General features: G+C 32.2%; 1 protein-coding gene across 4 annotated transcripts; it reads left to right on the plus strand.

Moving 5' to 3' along the window:
- Nucleotides 1-5,315: 5,315 nt before the first annotated feature.
- LOC133700501 (mediator of RNA polymerase II transcription subunit 10b-like) lies at nucleotides 5,316-9,685 on the plus strand. Of its 4 annotated transcripts, none has more exons than XM_062124048.1 (7): nucleotides 5,320-5,480; nucleotides 5,963-6,188; nucleotides 6,265-6,345; nucleotides 6,440-6,542; nucleotides 6,680-6,769; nucleotides 7,509-7,603; nucleotides 9,333-9,685. In XM_062124048.1, exons 2-6 carry the CDS (start codon nucleotides 5,977-5,979, stop codon nucleotides 7,578-7,580), a joined length of 558 nt encoding a protein of 185 aa, XP_061980032.1. In that variant the 5' UTR covers nucleotides 5,320-5,480; nucleotides 5,963-5,976; the 3' UTR covers nucleotides 7,581-7,603; nucleotides 9,333-9,685. The 4 variants fall into 4 exon arrangements, with proteins under 4 accessions (XP_061980034.1, XP_061980032.1, XP_061980033.1 ...); XM_062124049.1 differs by lacking the exon at nucleotides 9,333-9,685 and adding an exon at nucleotides 8,178-9,266; XM_062124050.1 differs by lacking the exon at nucleotides 9,333-9,685 and having other exon boundaries at nucleotides 5,316-5,445; nucleotides 7,509-7,903.
- Nucleotides 9,686-10,230: the final 545 nt, after the last annotated feature.

The following is a 10,230-nucleotide window of genomic DNA, read 5'->3' on the forward strand; positions in this document are numbered from 1 at the left end:
TTTTAAATTTTAAACTTTATTTTTGATATCAAAATAATTAAGAAATAATAATTTAAAATAAAAAATAAAAAATATTTCTGTTTAAATTACTTTTATATAAAATATAAAAACAAAGTACCTCTTCAATAACATTATCATTCAATTTGACCCATGATTCAAGAACTCTATTTCAACACTTTATACATACATACATATACATGTATAATTAAATTGAAATTAATTAGATAATTCCTTAAAAATATGCGCTCGATCTCATGTAGTCTCATCTTAATTTTGGCTGAATTAATTATATATATTTTTTAGTGATTAAGAACTTTAGATTTGAGGGACAGAACCTGCAACCTATCTTCTTCACAGCAGCAGGATTATTACGTACCCCGTTAGTATTCTGGCTGAAGAATAGTGATTCTGACTTGTGCTGCTGTCTTCTACAATTAAAAATGTGGTTCCTGCCACGCGTATGGTGTCCAGCTCGATGAGAGACATTGATGCATTGCTGGAGAAGTTCATTGGTGGAAAAGTACTATGAAAGGTATGTAATAATAATGAAATGACACGGAAGAAAACGGGGCCAATGGAAGATAAGGTGGCTTCAGCATTTAAATTATGTTCAACTTGAAAGCTCAAAGTAAGTCCCTCCTGGGCACCATATCCACCTTCATCTAATTAATAATCTTGTTTATGAATGGCTGTTGACAAACAACTGGCTAAGCTGGCCATGTCTACATCATACTAATTAGTTGCGATCAAGAAAGATAGCAAATCACAATTATATTGCGCTGGACCAGTGAAAATGCCACTAAACCAAATTCATGAGAATGATTATTATCATATTGATTTAATGAGACAACTTGATCTTGTATTTTAATTGCATTGAGATTTGATCAGCTAAGCCAATTCTTTTCTTAGAGTCCAGATCACAAGCACTAATATGAACCTCACTAGCTGGCTAAAGCATCGCACATTGATGCTTTCTCTAATCTGGGCCCATGCTATGATCTTGTAGAGCTAGCGTGGCATCGAAGTTTAGCGTCTGAGACTTAATTTAGATATCTGATAGCTTGCTAAAAAGAAAATAATTATTAAATCTTAGCTTATCCACACCGGTCAATCAATGGGCACTAGCTTTCTAAATCAAAGGTTCTTGTTGGAATCAGATTACGAGTATTTCACTTCAAGCAGGAACCCTAGCCATGATCATTTAGCAGTACTGTCATTACCGTGTTTCATAAGACAACAGCGCTCCAGAATTCATCTTTTTTGTTTCTTTTTCTTACTGCATAGAGAATTATCCAACTTCATATACTGGATTGTAATCATAAGTTGCAGTCAAACTTGAATAAAACATTGTAATATCTTACAGAGACTTCGATTGTACTTGAAACAAATCTATGTATAACTGCAAACGTCCATAGATTTCGATCCAGGAGTAAGGTTATCAGGTGGTGATATATAATATTGACCTCTTCAAGCTCCATTCGAGGACAGAAAGTGAACTGTACATGTATAAAACCACGGGCCATTAAGGGGACCCCTGACAAAGGCAATCATGTTGCAGTAGGATCATTTGTTTGATGGGATGGTTTCTTTTATTTTTTTCAAGTGGATGGTCATTACTTTTCTTACGTCAATTTGTTGTTAAGAAATTTTCACTGACGATTTCAAAGATGTGATCTTAATACTGGTTTGATGTGTTCGAGTTAATAAATTTTCTAAGTATTAATTTCAATGTTTAAACTGAAAGTAAAAAAGGATAAAAATCTTTTTATTACAGAACCTGTTCTTAATTAGATTTTTCTGAAACCTTTATGCTATATCCAGAATATAATTAGTCAATTATCTTTAAAAAAATTACTAAATATCCTAGTGTCAGTTTCACTATTCACATGAAAAGTAAAACGACTCCCTTGCTATTCAAAAATTTATTTTTTTTATTTTTAATTTTGAGACAAGAAAAAAAACTTATTAGAAAATAATGGGGAAAAAAGTTACTATCAGACCACATTTCATCCATAAAAAGGAAGGATTTTTGTATTAAAAGATTCATTTTTCTAAGAGAAGTTTAATAAATGTGTTTTTTCTCTCTAAACATGATAAGTTAAACAAATCAGGTTATATTTGGTATTATTTTTATTTGGTTGATTTTTATGTTTTAGAATGATTTTAAAATGTTATAGAGTTGTTAAGTGATTTTTTAAGATTTATATTGCATTTTAAAAATGTTTTCAAGTAAAAAATAGGTTAGAAAGTGGGTTTTTAAATTAAAAAATATAAATCCTAATTTTCCAATCACCTAAAGACTAATTAACGACATGTCCCTACCACCTGTTTTAAAAAAATATAGGAGCACTAGGCTTCCCGACCCGTGCACGCCAAGCTCATCAATGCTTGGTCTCTCTCTTTTTTTTTTTTTTATTAATTATTTCTATTTTAATATTGATTTATGCCATATCTCTCTCTTTTTATAAGTTGAATCAACTTTATTTTTAGATAGTATTTGATCTTTTTATATTGTCTTTTAGATGTATGATATTTTGAAGAGATTAATTTGATTTGTTTTAAAAAAAAATTCTTCTTGTATTTTATATAAATAAGTTGTATTTATATGAATTTTGTATAAAAATAAAAATCATTTGATTTTAATAACAATAATTAACCACTATGATAAAAATAATGAAAAGTTTTCTTCAAGCTAGAAAACGACTTCAATACTAGCACTTTTATTTTTTACGTTTAAAAATAATTTTTAATCCGACCACGCCAGAGCACATATAATTTAGCTAATATTATACTATTTGATAAGAATAAAATCAACATAAATCTAGAAAGCTCCAAGGAAAAAAACACTTGAAAATCTGCTATATATTCCAAAGCATATATGTGTGTTGGCATCCAGATGAAAAATAAAAATTCTTGATGAATGTTCAGAAATGCACTGAAGGCCGCCACACTCACTTTGCTTTTTGATCTTGTAACAGAGTGCAAATAAATCTGATTAAGACTGGATAAAGCCTTGAAACCTCAGTAACCAAGAGAGTATCTTCGAGTATTTTTCTGCACATATTATATATTAATTAGCACGTGAATTATTATTATTATTATTATTATTATTCTCCATTACAAAAGCATCATCAGTTTGCCTCCTTCTTCACAATGTAACTTTATGACACGTGAATTGCTTATTTTTAATTGAATTAAGCATTCGACAAATTTCGAATCATAATAAAAAATAAATCACCTTTATTTATTATAAAAGTATTGGCAAGGAGTTTTAAAAAACCAATTGTCTAAAATTTAAAAGTGAAATGTATTTTTTTAAAAAAAAAATAGGTTAAATGTATGTTAACTTCCATTTCAAAAATACAAGTGTCAAAAAACATTTCAACCCAATAACTTAAGCATTTAGGTGAGGTCTCAAGATATAATTTATATTATTTTATAACACACCCCTTCAAGTGAAAACCCTTTAAGTTTGAAACTTATACAGATTCATATTATCTTATGGTTAATTTTTATCAAGTAAATAAGGATTGCGAGATTCGAACTTGTGATCATTTGACCATTAAGACTCTGATACCATATTAAAAAATCATTTAAACTCAATAACTTAAACTTTTATATGAAGTTTTAAGATATAATTTATATTATTTTTTAATAACAAGAAATAATGTTTTTTTATAAATAATAAACCACTTATTTTATTTAAAAAACAGAAATAATATTAAATATATAAAAATTATAAAAATACGCAGTTTACCCTAATATATCTTATTACATTATTGGGAAGTTCTATTTACTAAAAGAAATGATATAACGTTTATATTTATGTTTCTTTTCTGCTTATGTTTTTTCTTTATAATTGTTTGTTTTTCAAAGAAATAATTTGTTTCTTAAGCAATTTATTTAGTTTCTTAAGAAAAAGATTTAATTTATGTCCTTAATGGCAATTTTAATTCAAAGATCACAATAATAGATTATCAAACAGTCGAGTAATTTTAGTCAACGGCAACACATCAGTTTATTAGCAAAATATTTACGGTCACTCGGAGCGAAAGGTTAGGCAGGTAGTCAGGCTTAGGCCCTCTAACTTCCAGCTACGTGCTGTGTGGCTCCCGCGAAACCGATGAGGGGAAGCTCCTCGGGCTTTCTCCGCCAGCAGTTTTGAAGTATGTGGTCTCACAAGACATCAAATAATGCAGTTGTAAGTGCTTCTCAATTTTATTTTATTTAATCCAAAAAAAGCACTTTTATGATTTTACATTCTTTTATAAAACCATAAAAAAATCATTTCAACAAACCACGTTACCGAAACCTCCATGCACTCTATCATTTAGTATTCTTTTTAGTGTTACCGGTGCCGGTTTGGTTTTATATTTTAAAAATATTTTTGAAAAAAATTAATTTTTTATTTTATTTTTTACTTTAGATTAATTTTTTTTATGTTTTTAAATTATTTTGATGTGTTAGTATTATATATAAAATTTAAAAAATAATAAAAAAATATTTTTAAATAAAAAATATTTTATAAAGTGTTCAAACATGTTTTTAATCGAATCATATAATTAATTTGAAAAACAAAAACTTGATAATTCTATCACTTGACCGATCTAGATTAATGTTAAAACAGGATCCGATCAAACCCAAAAAAAAGAAGAGAGAAAGTAAAACTTGATCGATTGGATTCACGAGACAAGCATCAACCTTGTTCAAGAAAAAGTTTGAACTTATGGGGCTTAAAAATGGTATCTCCAGCTTACAGCTTCACAATATTTTTTTTTATGCATTGCAAAATATATTTTATATTATTTTCACGTGAACTAGTGGCCTGTAAAAATAAATATCTTAACTAAAAAGTTTATTGGTCATTAGGTGAATCCTCGTTGATAGTCTTATGTGTATAAAGAAATCTAATGTGAGTGACGTTTTGACAATTTGAAAAGCTCTTCAATTAAATATTAATTATTTCTATACATCTTATAAAGGTTGAATTGTGGAATATTTAATGTCATCACTTACTTGAATTAAGGAAAATTAAACAATATCATGAGACTTGCTTCCAAGGTGATTTTAATTACATTTTAAATGTTTGTAATATTATTTTTTCTATGAACTTTACACATATTTTTATAAGAAGATGAATGAGGCCGCAAATCATTTGAATGAATTTAGTTTTTTTTTTAATTTTATACTCTTGATTATGCTCATGGGTTAATATAGAAGTTTTTAAATTTTGTGTAAAGTCATATGATGAAAATTAGGATGGAGAGCTAATCAAGATTTACCCCAAAGGGTAGGGACTTATTAGAGGTTTGCCCAAAAGGGCCAAAACCCAGTCATATGAGCAACGTGTGCTTCAATGTAGATAAAATGTAAACGGCATGTGAGTAGAAGAACTAACTTTTGTTTCCTTCTCGACAGAGATCGCTCTCCCTGCTGAAAACCCAGGTAAATCAACAGAGATCCCTTACCAATTTCAACAGGTAAAGCAATCCCAGTTTCATTTTTTTAAAGTTAAGTTTTTGGTCATTTGTTTGCTTTTACAATCAGGGTTCGCGTAGAACTCATTAATTTTCACTATACTCTTTTTTATTTTTATTTTTTAAATTTTATGATCTGGTTCTTGTTAACTGTAATATAGTAATGGAATTATGGAGCTAGATTATCAGTTTTTTTTGGTGGGTTTTCAGTTTTAGGATTTTGGATGCATTTGGAAAACGTTAGTGTTTGGAAAACTGTAATATATGCATGTTTTCATTGATTTGTTTCATTTGTATAGCTCGGAACTTTAATTTAAGGTTGTCGGATGAATTCTGAAGCTTTGACAAAATTTGAGGGGACCCTATATTCTGTATATGCCGTGGTTGATCATTTGTATATGCCGTGGTTGATCATTTGTTTGCTTAATTTTGTCAATTTCTTTACTGTATGTTCAATGGCCTATTTATTGTTTTTCTTTGGACAGGCGCATTGTTCAAAATGGATTCGTCGCAGAATACAGTGTTGGGGAGTGGAGGTAATGGAATGTTGGCCACACCATTGAATGATACAGCAGCAGCAGTGGATGATCCGAAGCAGAATTTGAACCAAGTTATTGATTCCATACAGAAGACTCTTGGTCAACTCCATCAGCTTTACCTAACAGTCTCTTCATTCAACACTGCTTCACAGCTTCCTCTTCTACAGAGACTGTACTTTTCTATCAATCCTTTGTTTTGGTTTGTTACTCGATGCATTGTGTTATGATATAACCGTGTGATTTTGCAGCAATGGTCTTGTTACCGAGCTGGACAATATGGTTAAATTGTCTGAAAGGTGCAACATTCAGGTTCCTATGGAGGTCTTGAAGTGAGTGTATCTTTGTGATTTGTTATTTGAGATGAACCAATTCCAGCTTGTCGGCATTGGCAAACTGATAGTAAGTTTATTGCTTTGTGCTTAGTTTGATTGATGATGGGAAGAATCCAGATGAATTCACAAGGGGTGTTATAAATAGCTGCATTACAAAAAACCAAGTCACCAAAGGCAAAACTGATGGCTTCAAGGTACTTCTTTGATTCCCGCTATGATATGTTGTTTTCTCTGGATGTATTTGTGCAATATGTATTCCATTAGATATTCATGCGTGCAATTTGTTTGTGTGCATTTGATAAAATTCATTATATAACCATTGATTTTATAGAGTTTACGCAAGCATCTATTGGAGGAACTTGAACAGACTTTTCCAGATGAAGTTGAATCATACAGGGAGATACGTGCAATGTCTGCTGCTGTAAGTTATATTTATGATATGTTGGATGGATTTCTCAGCAATGCAAATCCTTAAGCATGAGATTTATTATGGCGGGGAACAACAATCCTTAATGTTTTTTATTATGATGAACAGTGAAATTATTGAAGCAGCTAGTGTTTATTAACCTACCAGCAACTGAAATTTATGCCTCCTCAGTGGTCTCAAACACATTAACCTTATCATATTCAATATGGTTGCTACATCCTGGTGTAGCTTTGGCAGTTTTGTTGACTTCCAGTTTTAGAAATGAGAATTATTTACACAACACCTGTCAAAATTGTATAGGAGCCCGAATTTATTGCATGGAAGCAGTTTCATGTAAAATGGTGTCATCTAGCCTAGGCTTATCTAATAGCATTTTAGGTTTTCTGTAGCAGATATCATTTGTCATAAGATACCCTTAAAACGTGTGGATGAGTGTATGTGCTAATTGACCTATGAATGGAGCAGGCGAACATCATTGTTCAACAACAAGAATCAAGAACAAACATACTTATTCTTTGTAGCTTAGATTGGCATTAAAATCTTAAAATAACACATTTTTAGCCTGTAAATTTAAACATCTGCAAGTTGGGATCTTTGATTGACAGCCCAGTTGCTTTGTTGGAGAAGCAAGTTGTGCTTCAAAAGATAACAATAAAATGGAAGCTTTTCTTTTCTTTCTTTGTTTTTTCCCCCAAGAAAATTTTTTAATTTTAAGACTCTTTACATCTTTCAGGAAGCAAAACGGCTTGCTCAATCACAAAGCTCATTACCCAACGGAGATGTGAAGGTAAAACCAGAGCATTAAGGGGCCACACCACTGTGAATCAGGTTCTCTGTTTTATACCAACTTGACTTTACCATGTAGCATTAGGAGTCAGTCAATGCCAGATTACGTTGTATACTTGTTCCATGTAGAATCTGTGAACGTGACAACTTATGATATACCGCCACACCACTGTGAATCAGATTCTTTGTTTTACACCAACTTGACTTCACCATGTAGCATTAGGAGTCAGTCTATGCTGGATTATGTTGTATACTTGTTCCATGTAGCATCACCTTTTGCTTAAATCTGTGAATGTGACAACTTGTGATCTATTCTAATGGTATAATGTTAAATGTTATTCACTCTCTGTATGCATGCTTTGATTTGGAGATTGTTGTGATATAGTGCTATTGACACTTTTCCCATTAGTACCTAGGAAGGATAAATATCCTCAATTTTATTACACATTGAAAGTGGATATATTTGATGCTTGATTAAACTTCTACTTGGAACTAAATAATTTGTCAAGATTGCTTGAAGAGACAGTTAGAAGTATTGGATGCAAGTGGACTTTTTCTCCATGATGTAGATGCTAAACATGTTTGTGTTTATTCATACTTTTTTCATTTGAAGTAGTGTTCCAACGATCATGACAAGAGTTCCCACCACTGTGAACTGCATCTCGACTCGTCAAGAAAGCAATTAGACTGAAAACTTTGCCAGTTGGATGATGTCATTGAGTCGACTGCATCTTCGGTCTGGTTCAAAATGTCTATTTTTCCCTTGTGCACTCAATATTTCTACTGTTATTGTCACTTGAAGTCTTGTCTTCTTTACGGTCATTACCTTCCAGTTGAAAGCTGGGTTTCCTTTTTGATTCTGAGTCAGTACCCTTATCCTCAAATCTGCCATCATGGCTGCTTTCAGAGATTGGTGTCGATTCCCATGTTGCTTTACACGTTGGTTTTTCAGTTTCTGCAACTGTTGAAAATTGAAGCTCTTGTTAGATTCAGCATGCATCCCAGACAGCTTAGTTCAGTCAGAAGGGTACCTTTACACTTAAAAAACTGCTTATAGTCGAACAACAAAAAAAAAAGGTACATGGATGAGCAATGACTGGTTTTCTCTTTTCAAGGACTCAAATCTAGAAGCTAGAGCTTCATAATTTGCTTTCAGTAAACTATAGTCTTTCTCAATCTGCTTAGTCTTCAGTCTAGCTCTTCTGTTCTGGAACCATATTGCAACCTGGCGAGGCTCCAGTCCAATTTCATTAGCCAGCTGTTGTTTTATCTCCAACTCTGGTCTTTGATTCTGACTCGAAAAATAGTTTCCAGGAACTTTATTTGTTCATTGCTGAACCTTCTTTTGTTTACGTTCTTTTGAACACTTGATAAAGAATGCATGCCTCGATCTGTTGCCTGATAATTTTACTATTGCCGTTGCTGGGGGTGTTTTATCTCTTTGTTAACATTGCTTTGATGAGTTTTTGTTTGCGAAGGGAATGTGATTTAATAAATAGCCAGGCAACTCGTGTCTATATACGCATCCATATGGTGGGCCTGAATTGATAGGGAGAGATTACTTGTACTCTTTGAAGAAGAGCATCTTGTTGATATATTTGTACTATTGTTTGTGAATTTTTTTTGCAACCCCTGTCAATCAAGCCCACATGGCGATATGTCCTAAATGATCTATCGTATATGTGATTTTGAATACCCTTCTCAACTGCTTTATGATCAAGAGTCCTAAGACCATCCTTTTGATGATTTATCATAATCTCTTAATTTACAGGGCCGAGGAAGGTCCTTTTTAGGTGGAAAAACATCATGGGATTACAGTCTTAGGCTGCAACATTGATACAGAAGCCATTTCCTTATGAAAATGGCAGCTTCGGCCGTAAGATAAAGACTAGTCTAAAGCTGTCCCGCGGTCCTTCAAGACCCAATGGTTAACAACACAGTTGTAGGGGTCAAAAGAACGGGTCCCCTTCAACACTATCCTTTTCTTTTGAAAAGTTGTAGGTGTTTCTTTCCTCGTATTAACGTGGCCACTGATTAGTTGTGGTTTTTATCGTCATTAATCAATTATTTGGAATTTTGGACACGTGAATGCTTAATATGAAACATGTTGGCTTCGTTTTGAAATATAGCGTTTGAACCCTTAATGCCAAGGACATGTAATCTGGTTCTTCAAGATTCGTTGTTCACACCTCAAAAACATTCTGTCACTCTCAACTCGTCCTGCTCGAGTCCCCAAGTATCATGGCATCAGACTAGGAAATTCTTGGGCTTTTGTTTTTCATTCAAGAGAATAAATTTTTGAAGTGCTGGTTTCGAAATTTGAACTAAAGGAGTAAACAAACCTCCTATCACTCGGCTTACCTTTTGCCGTATCTTTTTTTTTCTTTTTTTCAATGGTCGGAGTTTGTTCTTGGATTAGCTTAAGTGTCATTTGAAATTAAGTTCTCTCTTCAACAATTTTAAGGTGCACTTTGTGCTTAATTTTGAGAGAATAGGTTTTTCAAAGAGTTGAATTAAACGAGTCAGCAAATCTCTTTGATCAACCAGCTTACCTTTGAACATATCCTGTGATGTTTTGATAGTTGTAGTTGGGATAAAGAAAAATTCATGCTAAAATAAAACAAAACACACAAGTTTTTAGTAAAATGCCGAATGTTAAAGTTAAATTA

The sequence above is a fragment of the Populus nigra genome, chromosome 8 (genome assembly GCF_951802175.1).
Source record: "Populus nigra chromosome 8, ddPopNigr1.1, whole genome shotgun sequence".
Lineage (NCBI taxonomy): Eukaryota > Viridiplantae > Streptophyta > Magnoliopsida > Malpighiales > Salicaceae > Populus > Populus nigra.